This window comes from Pantherophis guttatus, chromosome 2 (assembly GCF_059756535.1).
Source record: "Pantherophis guttatus breed Tessera chromosome 2, ASM5975653v1, whole genome shotgun sequence".
NCBI lineage: Eukaryota > Metazoa > Chordata > Lepidosauria > Squamata > Colubridae > Pantherophis > Pantherophis guttatus.
In genome coordinates, this window is record NC_142064.1 from 99,107,613 (window position 1) to 99,127,091 (window position 19,479).

At 38.6% G+C, this 19,479-nt stretch overlaps 1 protein-coding gene across 5 annotated transcripts in view; it reads right to left on the reverse strand.

Annotated features, from left to right (window-relative positions):
* Positions 1-4,730: 4,730 nt before the first annotated feature.
* Positions 4,731-19,479, reverse strand: part of PRAG1 (PEAK1 related, kinase-activating pseudokinase 1) — a 34,238-nt gene continuing 19,489 nt past the window's right edge. For all 5 annotated transcript variants that reach the window (XM_087886445.1, XM_087886442.1, XM_087886443.1 and 2 more), the window contains 3 exons: positions 11,698-11,816; positions 9,229-9,971; positions 4,731-6,077 (listed from right to left, as the gene is read on the reverse strand). In XM_087886445.1, coding sequence (XP_087742571.1) covers positions 5,058-6,077; positions 9,229-9,971; positions 11,698-11,816 — 1,882 coding nt within the window. In that variant the 3' untranslated portion in view covers positions 4,731-5,057. The remainder of the gene's footprint in view (positions 6,078-9,228; positions 9,972-11,697; positions 11,817-19,479) is intronic.

Genomic DNA, 19,479 nt, shown 5'->3' on the forward strand with positions numbered 1-19,479 from the left:
CAATATCAAGGAAGGCTATTTTTGTACTCCAGTTCCATCTATCTCTGTTCTCTTTTTTTTTTGCCTTCAGAAGGCCATGGGTCATCTTGTTATGCAAGTGTTTGATCTTTGCCCGAGTATCTAAGCAAACACAATACTTGCTTGTTGGATCTCATTCAAATATTTTCTTCAGGAACAATATCCTCTTCTCCTTATGACCCCAAGTCATACAGTGCAGAGAGAATTCCTAAGAAAATATTTTTGCACATCAGTTCTCACCATCTACTGCTGAAGCACAACATTGAAATCTTTCAGTGAGATATTTTTATTGTGGTTTCTGGCACAATAATCCTGCAGATCTTGATTTTAGAGTATAGAACAAATGTTAGAAGTTTAAGGATTAACATTCATAGGACAAGAATGTAAAGAAGGGTCATTCAAAGGGGAGTTACAATTCCAAAGTACACTGCTCTAAATGCCTTGGTTATTTTAAGTAAATTAAATAGTTCAAGTACATTCATTAATTTAATAGTACCAATAATTTTAACTGTGAGCCACCCAGAGTTTTGGGAGCTGACTTCCCCTCCTTGTTGTAGGTATGCATAGGATGTTTAAATTTTTTATGGTTGGCTGGGTTTATGATTTGATGAAGTTGAAGTTTATTCCTGGTAAAAATGTGAAAACCGCCTAGAGTCATTGGGGTTGAGTGGAATATGAATGTGTTAAAAGAAATAAAATAAAAGAGATGTAGCCAGGAGATTTAAACACATGTGTGTTCCTTATTCTAAGATCTGATGGTGTTTTACTGTAGACAGTTAAGAGGAGTTGTGGCATCTTGGTGGATATCAGTTTCTGAGTATTGGCAGCAGTAGCTAATGGGAGAAAAAAGTTAAAACAGACTCTGTTCAAAAATAAAAACCAAAAGGACTGGTTCTGCAAAATGTAGGGAAAATACCTGCATAACTCTCTGGCCAATGGTGACAACCACTGACCAGGAGCTGTGTCAAGTCAGGACTGAGACAGTCTTTCCTTGATTGGCTTTTTATAACCACCCAGACAGACCTTCTTAAAAATAAATGCACCACTAGCTTGGTGCTTCTCATGTGTCTTTAAGAGCATCTGGATGTGAAGTCTTTTTTTCCTTCTTCTCTCCTTGTTTCCCAATATCAGGAGAAACTAATAAAGGCAGGGGTGAAATCCAAAATTTTTCCTTACCAGTTCTATGGGCATGGCTTGGTAGGCATAGCAGGGGAAGGATATTGCGAAATCCCCATTCCCACCCCATTCTGGAGCCAGCCAGAGGTGGTATTTGCCGGTTCTCCGAACTACTCAAAATTTCCGCTTTTCCAGAACCTGTTAGAACCTGCTGGATTTCACCCCTGAATAAAGGGTAAAAGGTAGACAATACAGTTAGTCTTCGATTTACAAACATCTGTTTACAACTGTTTGAAGTTGCAAGAGCACTGAAAAAAGTGACTTACAGCTGTTTCTCACGCTTATCCAATGGTTGCGGCAACTCTGTGGTCAAGTGATCTAAATTCAGGTACTTGGCAAATTATTAATATTATATTATGTTTAAATAATGAACAAAGTTTAAGAACTATATGTTTATATGAGTATTAATATTATTGCAAAGTGACGGAAGATGTTTGGGACCAGTGATGTCATATCTATGTCCAATGTTTTTTAATTTTGTACTATTAATAAAAAAAACTTTTTAATAAAATAAATAAATAAATTCAGGCACTTGGCAACTGGCATGTATTTACAATGGTTACAGCATCCTGGGGTCATGTGATTGCTATTTGTCACCCTCCAGGCCAGCTTCTGACCAACTCAGTGGGGGAAGCCAGAGTCATTTAACAACTGTGTGATTCACTTAACAACTGCAATGATTCATTAACAACCGTGACAAAAAAGGTTGAGAAATTAGGCGCAATGCGCTTAACAAACACCTGGCTTAGCAACAGAAAGACAGAAAAAACAGAGAGAACAGAACTTAGCAACAGAAAAACAAGAGGCCTAACTTGCTCTAGTAGTTAACGTGACAGGCTAGAAAGTGGGAAATTGTTAAGTTCTAGTCCCACTTTAGCCATGAAAGCCAGCTGGGTGACTTTGGGCCAGTCACCCTCTCTCAGCCCAACAATAGGGTGGTTGTTGAGGGGAAAATAGAAGGAGGAAGGTGGGTTGGGTATGTTTGCCATCTTGAGTTATTTATAAAAATAATAAATACAAATAAGTAAAATTAAAATAAGTAACAATTGTCCCATTTGTGGTCATTAATTGAGGATTACCTATAAATACTTTGCTAATATAAAAATATCCATTGTCTTGAAAACAAAGTATCAGATGAAAACGCTCATTGGTTTAGGTATGGATTTCACCCTGTATCATCACAACCAATGTGTTGTTTCTGTCCCTTCTACTATTACTTCTGCACCATTTAAAGATGATGAGCAGGATAAGAAAGAAAATTATTATTTTGAGTTTTATCATTGACAGGATAACTTATTCCGATTCTCAGTGTTATCCTTATTACAACTTTTTATTTATTAAAATAAATGTAGAAAAGAGGTAATGTGTTATAATGACAGGATTAGTTTTAAACATGCCTGGGTTCAACAAGAAGTACCCTCAAGGCTCTGTTTGGTGCCACTTGGTCTCTCTACTTTTGGCCCCAGAGAGAAAACGTATGGAATAAGAGTTGTAATCGTCTCTTTTATAACCTTTACAGCATGACTTTTCTTTTCAATCCTTTCCAGTATTGAGTTATACGAGATCAGTAAAGGAAAATGGGAAGATATCCAAACCAATCATAGTATGACTAAGAAACCAGATGCTGCTGTTCTTTACATTACAAAACTGGTGATATAAATCTTACATTGTTCCTCACTGCCCTCTGTAAACAATATGGCTGCTGGGGCTTCAACGCTTCCTCAAAGATCTCAGGGCGGATATTGTAGAGATGTTATGTATCAGATCATAGGCATTCATTCACTCTAGATACTCAGCAAGATTGTACTATTCACATAGCTCAGATGCTATGTAAATAATACATTGTATAACAAATATCTGCATTTTCTATTACAGAGAATAGTCTCAATAATTGCAAAATCTCTCTTATGAATTCTATTTTCTGTGCATAATGCACACGAGAAGACTGCAAGAACTGTTAAACTTTTCAGAGGGTGTTTCACTCATCCTATATACCAGGGGAGAGCAAAATTTGGTGACTAGAGGCTGTATGTATCACTGGCTGATAGCAGAGAGGAACACAATTTGTGTTCCATGACATGAAATAGATGGACCTACATTATGCATATGAACAAAAAAGAGAGGTGATTTATAGAGACAGTTTATTATCCTTTGGATTCTGGAGAATACATCACAATTTATATGGGAAACTGTGCCATGCATCATAAGCATTTGTAGCTAGAAATTGATGAGAAGGCCATAGGGTTTTTAAAACATGGGCTTGGGCAGCTATATGCAGCACTAGTCCATCTCTGCCTTATACTTTGAAACTTATAGAATCCCAATTCAAGAAATTTAGAAATAGATAATCTATATATATATAAACCCAAAATTGCTAAGCAAGCCCAACATAATCACATGTGGTTTCAAATGAGGCATAAATGAAGGAGTTGGTTCAAAGGAAGTTGGGGAATCAGGCAGATTAGGTTTCTTCTGCCCTTGCAATGATTACCATGTTCAGAATCACAGTAAAAGAAACTCAGTCAGATGGGGAAATGTTGCCATGCCAAGAGATTATTTGCATGTTCGACAAAAAGACAGGAAGAGAATCTTGTTTAACAAGAAGAGAACAATCCCAAAGAAATACACACGGAGTAATTAAGAATATAAAACCAAATCTGTGGGAAAGGTACTATGTTGTCGGAATGTTCTTCTGCTTGCAGATATGGGGATCAGAGGCACCATTTTACAACAGTTCCACTCCTGTTTAAACAGAAGCTAATGATGGTGTCAGGAGATTGTCCCCCCCCCTCCCCCCAGGAATTCCATTACAGTGTCACCTTGCATTGGGATCCTTATATTTCAGTGTACCCGGGCTGCTTTTGAACAAGAGCCTGAAATACTGCTGAATATGGTTCTGAAGCTTACCCCAAAGAGATTTTCCTACTGTTCATCTTTCCATTTTTCTTTCCTCTGAAAGATCCTTGGTACTACAGTGATTTAAAGCACCCTGTTATTAACACAGCTGCCTGCAATTTACTGCTGGTTCGAATCTCTCCAAGGCTCAAGGTTGACTCAGCCTTCCATCCTTTCTAAGGTAGGTTAAATGAGGACCCAGTTTGTGGGGGCAATAAGCTGACTTTGTATAAATATACAAAAGGATGAAGGCTATTGCTTAATGCATTGTAAGCCGCCCTGAGTCTCCGGAGAAGGGCGGCATATAAATCAAATTAAAAATAAAAAAAATAAAATAAAAAAAAATAAATCCCATCATTCCCCTGCCCTGCATTCTCTAAGCCAGTCTCTCTCAACCCTTAACAACTTTAAAACGTATGGACTTCAACTCCCAGAATTCCCCAGCCAGCATCATCTTGAGAAATACTGCACTAAGCACATCTCAACCCAAACAGCCAAGCTGGAATTGGAACAAGACGGAAAGGACTTGTTTCAGTGGTTTAGTAAGATGCAATTTTAAGGCAGCGTTGTTGGGACCTGGCTGCACAGTTCTCCCTCAATTTTTTTTCTTTAACCCACAAAAATAAAACAAAAGACCGATGTTGTTTTAACTTAAATCTATTTCATATGAAAATAACAACAAAACATCTTACAAGAACAAACTCCTTCAAATTGGGGGAAAAAAAAACACTTTAACGGGGCTTTCAAAAGTTCTTAGAGGTGGAGTCTAGATAACACTGTTTACATTTTTATAACATTCACAATGACTGCATAAAATGCATTTTCTTTTTCTTTAAAAAAAATGGTCAGTTAATGTTACACAAAGGAAAAATGTGGTGTGTGCACCCACTTTCAAAAGAGAGCCAACTAAGTGCACTCTTAGGCAGATTCTGCCAGAACCAATGCCAGCTTTGAAAGTGCTACAGAGATCAGAGGAGATGAAGAAGTTTCAGAGACTTAAAGAGAGCGGAGGGATTTGCAGAGGCCAGATACTGGCAACACAGCCAGTCCTCCAGCTGAACATTGTGCTCTGCATCCACTGCCCTCTCGGCAAACTTCATCATTAACAAAGCCCGTTTCATGTCAATCCAGTTCTGAAGAGCTCCATGAAGGGCTTCCTTGTGCTTTAGTGGCTGATCCGCTATGTCTTTTCTAGGACCCCAAAGCAGACACTGAAGAATCCGCTTCGCTTCTGTGATGTGGATACGTCTGATTGGGTCTGCTTCCAGGAGCAAATGTGCAAGTTTCTGGAGCCCACTGGAATAAATGGAAAGGTTGGGAAGGGCAGGGAGGTCACCCTGGTTGTATCCTTGTTCTCTGAGGCGGGTCTGAACTTCAAACGGGTTAGGCTGGTGCAGAAGCTCATAGATGAGAATGCCAGTCTGGAATTCGTCAAACTTTTTGAACTGGGAGGCAGATACAATCTCTGGAGCTAACCGGGCCTGGTTCTTCTTTGCTTTGGATTCACCGGTGCCTGGCTTTTGCATGGCTTTTAAAAAATTGGTGATGAGGAGCCTTGGCAGATGCTTGTCATTTTTGGTCCTGCCGCAGCCTATGAAAGGTTTGCAGCGCACCAGCAGCAGGTTTTCTAGGCAGAGATCTCTGTGAATGACATTGTGCTCTTTAAGATGCTCCAACCCATTGCAAAGCTGTAGCAGCAAGAAACACACTCTCCTCTCATACTGGTCCGGCTCATCTTTATGGAAAGTTTCAGCAACCCCCACAAAGTCAGCAGCAGTCTGGTGTGGCACTTCACGGGTAATGACAACCACACACTCTTGCTCAGTGGCAACGTGGGAAGGACACTGGCTGTCCATGGGAGCATTCTTCACCATGCTGGAGGGCACAGTGGCTACAAAATGCCCACAGTCTTGCTGGATATTGAAGTGAACAGGAATAGAAGGGCTAATACAGGATGCTGCAGCTTTAATGTCTTGGTATGTACATATCTATGAGAAAAAAGTACAAGCAAAGATTGAAAATGTCACTAACATCTGGAAACTGATTAGGAAACAAAGAAGTGGATACAGAGGCAAAGATATTCCTTAAAGCAATTAGCAAGCAAACAGACATACATGCAGCTGAGTGGGAAACAGCTGAGTCATGAAAGAGGTATCTAGAGAAGTTTTGAACTAAAGAGCAATTTCAGATATGTTAGCCTATGGTTCCCAGATAGCTTTTAGCTTTTGTATCATGGTTACTGGGTCTGATATAAATTGAATTCCAAATACCTTTACAGCATGAGCTACCAATCACTGCTAAATATCAGGGACAGGGAGTTATGATTGAGCAGAAGGTGAGGAAGGATCAGAACTGGAGGAACCCTTCTAGTGTTCATATTACTTGACCTCTACTGAGTAATTTAGACCTGAACCCATTTGTACTGGTTTACTCTCTTAGGTTTTTCTTATCCCCATTCCCTTTCTGTAAATCTATTCTAAATGGAGACAACCTGTCTCTAGACTATTCCCCCCACCCCCCCTTATGATACTATGTAAAGCAGGGGTCCCCAACACCTGATCCGCGGACCAACACTGGGCCGCAGCATGCCAGAAACTGGGTTGCACAAAAAAGCAAAGCCCCATCCGCAGGATGCAGGCCACACCCAAAACCACGCCCCCTCCGACCTGCAGAAAAACCTCTCTCCATAGAACCAGTCCCTGGTGCCCAAAAAGTTGTGGGCCGCTGCAGTAAAGAACAGTTTTCTGTAATGGTGATGGCATCTGGCTAAAAACTGGGAGACTGTGAGTTTTAGTCCTGTCTTGGGCTCAAAGCCAGCTCGTGACCTTGGGCTAATCACGTCCTCTCGTCCCTAGGAAGCAGGCAATGGCAGACCACTTCTGAAAAACCTTGCCAAGACAACTACAGGAACTTGTTTAGACAGTTTCCAAGAATCAGTTTCTCTGACAACTGAACAGGAAAAAAAGTGTAATATACATTGACACTCTTATATTGTTGTTATTAATACTACAATTAATATTCCTTAAACTATTATTGACTCCATTTCTATTGGACTCCCATGAGCAAAAATATGATTTTCATTGCTATTGCTTTTTTTAATCTTTTTCTTCAAATGTAAATTGATTTATTGTTTTGTTTCAAGCAGACGCACACCTTTCAGGATCTAAAACTTTAGGAACATCCATAAAAAATGAAGTTTAATATGAATAATATATTACACTACGTATACTACAAGATCTCCCAAAAGTGTTTTTAAAAGGAGGATTGTTTTAAATCTCTTCCTGGATTGCAATTTACTCAAAGAACCTGTCTCATTATTAACTTGGATTAAAAAAATACAGATAAAGATTGTGGTCCTCCTTGTATTGTATGCTAAAAGCCCCAAATTATGCAAGGCTATCCCATCCACCTCTTGCAAATGGCAAAAAGAAAAAAAGAGGAGTTTGGATATTATGTGAAATGTTCCAGATTTTCAATATTCAACATAATGACTAAATTAAATAAATCAAAATGATGTTATTTCATAACAAGATCCACATTTTAGCTCAAAATTTCAAGCAGGCCTGAAACTGCTGGCAAAATTTAGGCTGACTTCAAGCAATGATGATGATGTAGTTTTTCTCTTTTATGAGTTGTGCCTTCTTTTTTGCAACATAAGAGAGGCACACGGGAAAATTATTTAGCTCAGTGACTAAGCCCTGAAATATGTCAATCAATCAAATATTTAAGCAGTGAAAAATGAAAGGATTGTCCCAAACTGCTTAACTAGATTTTCCCACACGGCAGCCTAACTTGGTTCTTAGTTTTCTGGGCTCGGCCTTGTGATGCTGTCCTGAGACAATAAAGACACATTCTGTAACATAGGCATACACACGTGTGGTCTGCAATGAACACACAAAAAAGGCTTATTTCCTTTCCTAGCAATCGCACACACTATTTTAAACACCCATTGTGAATACACGCCATGTGATTGCTTGACTGACAGAAGAGCAAGCCCTTTCCTTTTGTGAAACTGCCATCCATGCAGACAACACTTCGTGCCCAGCATTGAAAATTAAGGCCACAATCCACAAAAGGCAAAGAGATCAGCGGAACTAAAGTAATGCCGGTTCTTGACTTCTTTATTTATGTGACTAAAACCATCTCCAGCCTCTTTGGATTGAAAAGATGTAACTGTATCTTGAACTAAGATCAGGAAGTGACAATCAAAATTATGTGAGTGAAATAATTTGAAAATATCCTTTTTTTCTTTTGGAAAGTTCAAGGATGGAGGCATTTTTTCTTAAGGGTGTGCAATTATGCCAGAGCACCCTTTAAAAACTTACAAAACCAAAAGCCAGAATGAAGGTGGCAACTGCCAGGGAAGCCTCAGGCTTTCTGGTGGGTTTGAGCACCGGAATATTCTGGAAGTCCTGCCCTACATGGCCAAATGTCTTGGAAAGGATGACTCATTTTCACCCATGGAGGAGTCTCATGAATCACAGGAATTCAAGGCCTCATGAAGTTCTTGGCAACGGTTTGTGCTCAAATGATGTTAGAAGGGTCAAGACTCACTTCCTGATTGTTCGGCTCTCCTGGCACTAAAAGGGGTGCCAGGACAACAATCCCAGCTACACACCCTCTTGGCCTGACTCCAGACACTTCACTTTCGTGTTAAAAGGGAATGTTAGTGCTAGCTGCTATTTGCCCCTGAATTTTGCCATTTGAAAGGAATTGTCTAATTCAGGTAAAATCTCCAAAAAGACCTGCTCAAGCAGGAGACCATATATCATTCTGGACAAACTGGCTGTCTAATCTCTTCCTAAAAGCCTCCAGTGATGGAGCACCCACAACTTCTGAAGCAAGCTACTCCACTGGTTAATTGTTCTCACTGTTCAGAAATTTCTCCTTAGTTCTAGGTTTACCTGCTCTCTGGCACCTGCTCTCTGGACCTTTGCATTGCTTCTGGAGAGTTGTCTCCGCCTCTAGTTATTTGAAGTGTCACAAAGACAAAAAGGACTTTGCAGGATGGGAGCACTTGCTCCTTCTTGGCTCTGGCTTTAACTCTTGGCTTGATACATTTCCTGGAAGGGGGGGGTATAAGAAATGAGAAATGTTTCCTACCCCTACATTACAAAACGATATTCTTTAACTACTTACTTTCACTGCATAAGTGCTAGAAGGATCCTTGGCACATGTTGCACAGAAATATACTGCATCTCCCGCATTACAGCACGGTTTGTTGCACGTAAGTTTGAAGAAAGGCCAGTAGTTCTCACTAAAACGCAGCTCACTTTTTTGATCATGCATAAAATATTCTTCACATTTGGAGACCAGGCGGCGCAAGGATTCTGCATAGAGTCCTCCTAACTTGGTATATATGCCTTCTTTGCTGTTGATGTTGCTGAAGAGGCTATGGAGCTGAAGGCTAGAACCTGAGGAGACCTGGTTGGATATACTGTGCTGTGAGGAAGAACGAGATGGAAGGTTTCTATCCTGAAAGCCACAAAGGCTGCTGTTCTTAGCAGAACTTGTGAATGGAGTAGTGGTGGACGCTATGAAGTTTTTCCCCAGAGACTCAGAGGAGGAAATTGTATGATGGTTGATTCCCAGGTTAGAGCAAAAGAGAGATTTTTCTTGGATACAGACGTTACTTTCTGATTGACTGGAGTTCAACTTGAGGCTCGGGAAGACTGCTGCTTTGGATGGAGAGGATGAGCCCCAGTAAAATCCATCAGGTGATGAAAGAGCTCTGCTGACAGTTTTCTTTTGGGGCAGAGGAGGAGGCTCCACAGTTTTGCACGGTGCCGTGTTTTCAGTCAAGCATGCGGAAAAATGAACGGAAGGCAAGGCAGATTTCTTGGTATGGTTGGAGGAATGAAGACTCATTTTGCACAATTCTCCTAAAACATACATAGACAAGTAAGATAATTATAAGCCAGAAAATCTTGGCAGCGTAGATAAAGGCATTTTGCAGCATGAGCCTAGTATCAAGTTCTAAAGTTCTATCTAAAAATGAAACACAGAAGTAAAGAACAGAATTCTTTACTGAGAATATCTTTATTACCAAATATGGTATGGGAACAAATGATTTCCCATATATCACTATCACTGACCTGGGCAACAATGGCTGTTAAGCAACCACAACCATGGATCCCTGGTGCAGCAAAGCTTTTCTGGGCACTCAACTGGATTATCAGAAGACAACAAGAGTAATGGCCCCAGGCTCAGTTCATTTTACATATGACAAAATGGGTCACAAACTGGACCATTGTTTCTGTCACATGTTACACAGATGTAGCATTTGATCTGTACAACATGTGTCTACGCTATATTCCATTCCCCCCCCCCAAGTTGGATCACTTGATTTGTGAAATCATAATGCTGTCAGCAGTTTTTCTGTACTTCAGAAAAATAGACAAAAATGATCTCATATTTCTTATTTTTGCTGCTGATCCTCAAGTCAGCTTGTAAATATATCACATACCCTTTGACTCTATCCCCTGACTTTGGGGGAAATAGGTAGATAGCATTGCATTTTGTGGCAGAACTATTCACTATACTCTGGGCATATAATGCTTATGGGCATGTAATGCTTCTAGCAAGGTTTTTTTTGTGGAAGAAGAAATGGGATCAATAAAGCAAAACCACATAGGTTGATAGGCTGTTCAAGTTACTGTATTTATGTGTAGGGGCCTGTGGAGGCCAAGGATTTAGATAGGGCTCTATGGGTTCTGCTACCTATCTGGATCTAGACCTATCTGGTTAGTAAGGGTGGTTAAACTCACTCTGTGTGACTAGATTTGGGAAGTGGAAAACATTTCTTTGAGGAAGGGGGATGTGCCATCTGATGGGATCTTTTCTTGATTCAGTCATTTTGGATAACTGTTGCTTCACTGCTCACATTTCATTTTTGGGGAGAAGGTTTTGGAGAAGGTGGTGAAATCATATATTTTAAAATCAAACTAGTAGCAACAAGAATCTTAAAATTGGAGTTTTTGTGTGGAGGGTAGACCTCAAAGTACATTTACAACAAATTCTGTAGTGGAAACTAAGAATAACGCATGTTGTATATTCATAGGGCGTACTAATCTAAGATTATAATAAACTGACTAATATGGGAAATGAATCACTAAGTATAATAAAGAAACACTACTGAAAGGTAGAAGTTAGTGCCACACAGTGTTTTGAAGATCACAGACATTTTGTCATATAGGCAAACACTGCTGACTGTCTTACAGAAATGAAGCTGGAACAGAGTAAAGCAGAAAATCAGCCATATGACAACCTGGTAAAAAGCATGCTTGTTCAGTGTTACATATTGAAAAACCAAAGTTGTCTGAAGCATGGCATTTTAAAAAACAATTAATATATTACTTCACTACTGACTGGTGTTCTTGCATCCCTGCAATATCTTCCCAATTCATGAATCAACAAGCTTTATAAATTAGTCCTCCCGAGAAGATGGCTCCCAAGAGTCTTTGGAAAAGTGGCAAGCTGATTTTATAGGGCAAGTTTGTTTTTGGATCAACTGAAGAAATGCAAAGTACAAATCATTTCATCCGCAGAATATGTTTCTTACATACTGTAATCATCGCAATCCCACACTGGTACACAAAATTTAACTACCTCCACTGCCGAGTGGATTTGTATCCAAATTCAAGCTGGCTGTTGATCCCCTGAGGCTTTCAGTAGAATCACTATTGAGCTGCTCCAGTTCACCATTTTTTGTTGTTTGTAGATGACGCCTAGAAATGGGGGGGGGGGAGATGCCATAAAATATGGTAAATGTATGCAATACATAAGTTGCTTTTGAAGAATTATAGTAGGTCTGTTTGAGAGCCCCTCGATTTTGCTAGATTTGCTACAGTTTGTATCGGTCTTTTTCTCTTGTAGCTTTATTTTGTTCAAGATGTAGTACATACAAAGTTGCCTCTTACAACAAGACATATAAAGAAACAGATAAAGGTGTAGTGGTATATTTATAAACTTAAGTAAGTACTAAATTTGTCAGTCTCTGGATAGAAGACAGTTTAGGGACTATCATGTAACTCTGAGCGAGGTTCTTTTTCCTGTTCAATTTTGTCTGAATTTTGGAGAAATCCCTGCAGTTTTTTTGGCAAGCTCCCCCCTCCCCCCAAAAGTGGTTTGCCATTGACTTCTTTTTAGAACTGAAAGAAAGTGACTGGCCCAAGTCCACTACCCACTTTATTTTTGGACAGGGCAGAGTAGAGTTGGGATGACACAATTAGTGGTAAATTCCTTCTTTCTTTCTTTCCTTCCTCCCTCCCTCCCTCCCTCCCTCCCTCCCCTTCCCTTCCATCCTTCCTCCCTCCCTCCCTCCCTCCCTCCCGGTGAAAATATATAGCATTCCTCTTCCCCCAAAGTACAGGAGTAGAACTTGTGTTTTCTCAGTCCAAACATCTTCACCATGTATTAAACCTGCATCCCCAGCTATTCCTAAAGTCTCATTCAACAGCAAAGGTTGATCCCAAGTCACCTCCTAAAACTCTTGCAATTCTAATTCTCATCTGTAAACCTTTGGGAATATATTCAATCCCAGAAAGGGTCTTGTCCACTAAGAATGCAATACTTTAGTGTAAATAAGGAATTATTTGTTCCTTCTTAGAAGTCAACCCTCCCTAGAGGTGTTAGAAACAGGGCAGCACATTAAAGGTTTGGTTGGGCTTTCCAGTTATTATAAATTTTTTTTATATAAATGTTTTTAAAATTCTTCTGTTAAAGAGCAATAAAGCTCAACGGGTAAACATGGGGGCAGTTCATCTTGCATAGCATCTGGATTCAAAGTCTGTCATTGAAAGCCATAGCTATAACATAAACAAGGATGAAAACATGGCTTCAGGTGGAACTCTTGGAATAAAAATAAACATAGTTTATTGCTTGAAGTTGATTCAGACATTTCAAACATAAGAAGCTAAAACTCAAGAACTTCACAATTATTATTTTTTTAAAAAAAGATTGGTCTATTAAATATTATCATGGTCCATTGGTCTCTGTTATTAAAATATTCGATAAGTATAGGTCTGTTAAGGTTTTTATATTTTATGTTAAAAAATAAAGTCTATCACGCACTTTAGTTATACAATAACTAGTTTGCCTAAACCTTTTATATATGCCATAAACTTAAATCCACGTCCATCTGATTCTGATTTTTCAAAAGCTACAGCAACAATCCAGTCATACAGTATGTATGTTTATTCAGGAATTATTTTACTTTGTTTGCTAATCTTCTGGACTGCCAAGGACTATTGAATTTTACCTTTTAAAATTTATTAACATTTACCTGTGCAATATGAATAACTTATCCTTTCACAGAAGAAGATGTTAATTTGAAAACCCACAATAAACATGAAAGTATAATATATAAAAAAAATACCAACAAAACTAAACAGAACTAAACCAAATAGCTGGATGAATAGGAGAAACCAGCAGAGTCACTTATTTGGCACTCAACAATACTTTACTCTATCATCAAATGTTATATAAAATCAGAAGACCTGACTTTGGTTCAAAAAAACCTGACAATACACTAATTTCATCAAAAGAATATCATTATTTAATGGCATCATTTCAGGACTGGAAATTCTTTTCATAAGCAAGCTATCTGCCTTTGCAAAGCACTGCAGCACTGATTGCAGGAAGTCATTGTGGAAGAGTTCTATTTGTTCCCATTGTGTTATGCTTTATATAAAATGCATTTTCTGAATAGGAATAAAAGTGATGTATACTGTAAAAGCATTGCTGCTTGGGGAACACAGCTCAGATATATTTTTGTCAACTTAGAAAATAACTTCCCGAGCTCTCAGTGGTGGGAAGTGAAAAGTCAGTAGACCACCTTTAGAGACACTGTGTTTGATCCTGTACTTCTTAAAGAAATGGACAGTGTTAATCAGCATGTTTGTTTGATGTGTGTTTTTACTGGCTGGTTAAGTCCTCCTAAGAGATTATATATAAGTATAATTTTATTGTCATTGTTCGTATATACACAGTATACCCATACAACAAAATTCACTTAACACTCAAAGACAAGGCCCAACACACATAACAATCCCCAAACACACCCCCACCCACCACAAATTTGCCGCCCCTGAACCACCCAAACATCCACACAACAGGCCAAGTAATGCTGTCCAACAGCTCACTGATGGTGGCCCTTTAGTTTATTGTTGAGTGCAATATATGATTGGATATACCCAGGGATGAATTCATATTTGAGGAGGAGGAGGTTCAATTTGCTTGAAATAAACTGTTATGAAAAGTTTCTGATTGGTCTCCAACCTACCCCTTGTTAAGGAAGGTTGTTGAGACAATAGTTAGGCTGCAACTTCAGACAGACTGGGAGGAAGATTATCTGGATCTTTTTCAGTATCTTTCAGGCTGGGGTATAGGTAGCACTGATAACATTTGCTGAGAACTATTAACTATTAATCCAGGATGGGTGATGCAATTATCTTGCTTCTCCTAGATTTCTTAGTTGCTTGCAGTACAATGATAACAATATCGTTCTGATTGTGGAGACTGATATTGGGACGCAGGCTGAGAGGTGGTACTACTCTTTTCATTATGCCTAGTGAATTTGGTTCTAGTCAAATTGATAGGAAAGGAGGGAGGGAGTCAGATGTCCCTGGTTTGTATAGGAAGACACAGGTTTGAAGCTCTTGCCCCCTTCTTTTTAATATCTAAATGAAGCTGCTTGTTGAGGTCATCCTTGCAAGGTCAGGTATTATCAATCAGCTGAAGATTCCCATCTGTACATCTAGACCCTCTGTAGAACAAGTAGTGCTGTCAAAGTCTTATCCCAGTGCCTGGAGATTGTTGGGGAGGAACAGGCTTAATCTTGACAAGATTCATGGTCCTTCTGGTGCTTTGGATTTTCCATGCTTAGTTCTGTCTGATTGTGGCTTATTGCCCTGTGTATAAGTTTTGCATGAGGACAATAAGATGTTCTAGGATGATTGTTTTTCTAAGGACATTCCACAACTGGATGTGATCAACACTATAAAAGGTCTTTCTATAGTCAATTAAGCACATATTGCCTTTTTTTGTATTTTTGGTTCTTGATTGTCCAATGTCCAATGTCCAATGTGCATCAGTGGCAATTTTGCTTCTTCTGTTGGCTGCTATATTTTTATAGATATTTCATCAGTCACTGTAGCCTTGTGACTTGGTACTAATTGGAATTCTGATATAACTTAATCTTCTAACACCAAAGATAATTGTGAATGTGAATAGGGAATATTTTTTAAGATAGCTTTCATTTAACTACTTTTAGCTAAATTTAGCTCTTTTTAAATTTCATCATATTTCATAGTTGTTTGATCTTCTTGAAATCAGATTCTCTCCACTGGCATCCTTTTGCATATTAATTTGAGTTTAGTTCAGAGATCTTTCAAAAAGACATCTCTTGTTTTTCCATCTCTGTTCTCATCTTCATTGCCTTTACAGAAGTCATTATGACGTTGCTTCTGGTCTCTTTTAACAGCTTTCAGAACTTCTTGGTTAAGTTCATTCTGAAAACTTAATTTAAACTCTAGTTTTCTTATTGGCTTCTCTTCTCAGCAATTTCTACCAACTGTTCTGACATCCAGTTTGCTTTCTTCTGTTTCTTGATCTTTGGCAGTCTCCCTTTACATTCATCCTTAAGATTTCTTTGATTTCGTTCCATAGTTCCTCTGGTTCCCATATTGCAGAAACTGATTGGCTTTGTTCTCTTGACTTGGAACTCGCACATAAGCAGTTTTTGATCTGTTCCATAGTGAACTCGAATATATCTTTGCTGTTACAACCAAGCTCTTCCATCTTTTTTTTTTTTTTTTTACCAAAAATATAGTCAAACGGATTTCTGGGAACTCCATCTGGTGATGTCTGCTGGTTGTCTGAAAATTGTATTAGCAATGAAAAAAATCATGGGAATTCCTAGATCATAAGTTTTACAACTCATTATTTTCAAGTTTGGCTTTCCGGTTTCCAGCTATAAACAGCACATCTTACTTGCATGTTCTTTGGATTTCAGTTTGAACCTGACCATAAAACTTATTAATGCAGAAAAAAACCAAATACTATTCTGTTAGTATCACTACAACAATGAAGTCATGGCCCCCTAAAAAAAAAAACATTCTGAAAAAGTCCCAAACACTGATTTTTGAAGAAGTCACAGTTCACAGAAGTATTGCTCTATTGAAAAATATTGAAACAAACAAACAAACAAAAAAAGATATTCTTTCTCCTTTGTTCCTGCATTTTGCTGTCCCAATCAGTGGAATAGAGGGACATTTCTGCAAAGGCTTTAGCCAAAGGTAATATTTGAAAGAAGTGGGGCATTTGGCAGCTTTGAAGTAATGTCCTTGGCAGGTGCAAATGAGTAAACAACCCAAAAAATAGTCTTGTGCTAGTCTTAGAATAGCAATTGAGTTCATCGGATTGAAAGTGTGAAATAATAACCTTCATCAGCACCACTTTTTCTGTACCTATAAATGAAAACTTCAATATTCACCCATTTAAAAAGGTAATAGTTGAAGTTAAAAAAATATCAGTTTCACCAAGAAAAACAAAGATAAATAGCTCCATTATGCTGTGGTTGAAAAAGAACTTAGAGGAGATTGGCAGTCCCATTAAAGAGCATGTACAATTCTTCACAAAAAAAACTCCTGGGCTATTGAGAGACCTGCTAAAGAATAAGAAGTTATCTTCTATCAGAACTAAAAGCAAAGGAGAATAGAAAAAACTTTTTCTATAATCGTTCCCTGGTCTCTCCCTCATGTTGAAAACAGGTCAAATTAGGTTGGATCAATCAGTCTGGCTCAATTGTGCATTATAGGTACTCCTCAACTCACGACGGTAATTGAGCCTGGCAATTATGGTTGTAAGTTGTGATGGTCATGTGATTTTATGACCTTTTGTGAGGTAGTCATTAAGCGAATGTGGCAGTTATTAAGCAAACCCATTGCTATGGGGAGGTTTTTACTGGAAATTGGAAGCAAAACACCAGTTTCCAGAAAAAGTATCATAAATGGTGGTTGTGTGATTGCAAAACACTACAAATAACCATAAATGCAGGCCAGTTGCCGAGTACCCAAAATACGACCACATGGCCATGGGGGAGGGGGCTGCTACCAGAACTTCAGAACTGGGTTGTAAGTAGCTTTTGGGAGGAGGGGGGTCATCAAAACTTCAAACGGTCACTAAGCGATCGGTCATAAGTCAAGGTCTACCTGTATTTAGTCACAAATGAGTTCTGTCCAGTTTCCACAGTGGTTTATATTTTTAAAAAATCTGAATGTGCAAATGTTTAATTTCACTTTCTCTACATCGTGCCTTTAGTTAGGGAGTCAAGGATACTGTTCCAGAACTCAAGTGAATGATGCAAAAGAAAGGCGGCATCTAATTGACACATTAAACTGCTTCACTTAAAAATGGAAACCAAAGTCCCCTAATTACAATTGAAGGGGAAGATTCCATGCTTAATTGAATGGTAGTGCTTCCTTTTGCGAAAATGAAACATCTTTTCAAAAAGTAAAAATATGTAGATATAACGGGGAGGGAGATAACATCTGGAAGAGTGTCTATGGAGATTCTCAATCATCCAGGTCATGCTTTTCCCAAAGGTGCTTTTTCAAGAGGAAACTGGACTGCCTTGTTTTTCTTTGAAGACATTCCGCTTCTCATCCAAGAAACTTCTTCAGCTCTGACAGGATAGTGGGAAATGGAAGGATTTGCAAGGAATATAAATCCTTCCATTCCCCACCATCCAGTCAGAGCTGAAAAAGCTTCTTGGATGAGAAACAGAAAATCTTCTAAGAAAAAGAAGGAAGTCTAGATGCCTCTTGAAAAAAGCACCTTTAGGACATCTGGAGTAGCTTTCTTCAAAATACAGAAAAATGACTGATGATTAGAATATACACAACAAAAAGATGCACAACGCAATCATGTTGTCCATATGTGTGTGAAAGAGTAAGCAAGTTCTATTCATTTATTTTCATGCATTACAGCCCTAATGTTCAATATCCTTAATTTAGGATATCAGCACAATTTGATTCCTAAGACTTTTTCTCCATCCTAATTTAGATGGAGAAAAAGTCTGCATTATAAGCAATTACTCCAGACATAGGTATCCTGGTGGGCAAATGACAGCAAACACTTCATGACATCATTGCCCAAATGATGTACTCATGCAATTTGTGTCAGCCACAGATGTGCCAGCTGCAAATTATGTAATTGCATTAACTTTGCGATGAGACAATGAGCAAGATGTCATTTTAATGTGATTGTGGCTTCTAACAGAGCTTTATGCCTCCAGATGTTCCATCAACCTTCACTACTGGCCATACTGGCAAGGCTAATTGGAACAGGAGTTTAACGTAGGTTACAAACTGCTCTCTGCCTCTCTCCATCCTCCTAAGCGATGTGATTTTATATGGCCGTTCTGTATTTCCCTCTTCAAAAAGGGTTCTGGCTTTAAGTGCTAAAAATTACTACATTTTCCTGTCAACTCTATTCTTCTTTTCCAGTCTTGCCTGCAGCACATTTGAATGATACACAAAGATCCATTTTCCTTCTACATAACAGATAAAGGATGATTATGTTTTGTGAGGTTAATTGATCGCTGACTATTGACTGAAACAAAGAACTGTTCATCCCTTCTGCCACTCTGCGCAAGAGTTTAAAAATGAAGTAACACAGCCTCTAAAAATAGAAACTTTAATTCCATTTTATTTAAGCATTCCCTGAATTGAATTTCGAGATAAACAGCCAAGCAGCTTTCCTGAGACACATAATGGGGCTAATTTAATGAGTCCCTTCTATCTATTCACAAGCCAACATCTGAAGCAGGGCCCATCTTTTTCCCATGAGGAGAATCATGAAAAAATGTTTTCTCTTAATATGTCCTAAATCTATATTCTTAGATTACAGATGGGCCAACACCATGCTAATGGGATCAATTTTAATCCCTTCAACAGGAGTCAACTCTGAAACTAATCATGAAGAGTCATAAACCTTTGATCCTGATGCATTTTCATTGGCCACTGACCTAAGTCATTACATTTTAACTGAACTTGAAAAAATTACTGGAAACTATTACAACTCTCTCAAGTTGGAGGCACTGTCTTATGGAATGCAAATTCCTTTATTTCTGAATGTTCCAGATGTTTTCAAAGGCAGCAATTTATAACAAAGTTGTTTGCCAAGTCCTTGTTGGGTCAACCATGGTTTATTTAATACATATGTAACACTAGACCAAGTCAACAAATAATTTCAAACAACTGATATGGTACAGGTAATAATCATATTATGTTCCAATAGTAACAGTGGTATGATGGATGAGGCCACCCTAATTGATCTCATGTAGGGCTAACTCCCTGCCAGCTTCCCCATTGACTTTGCTTGTTGGAA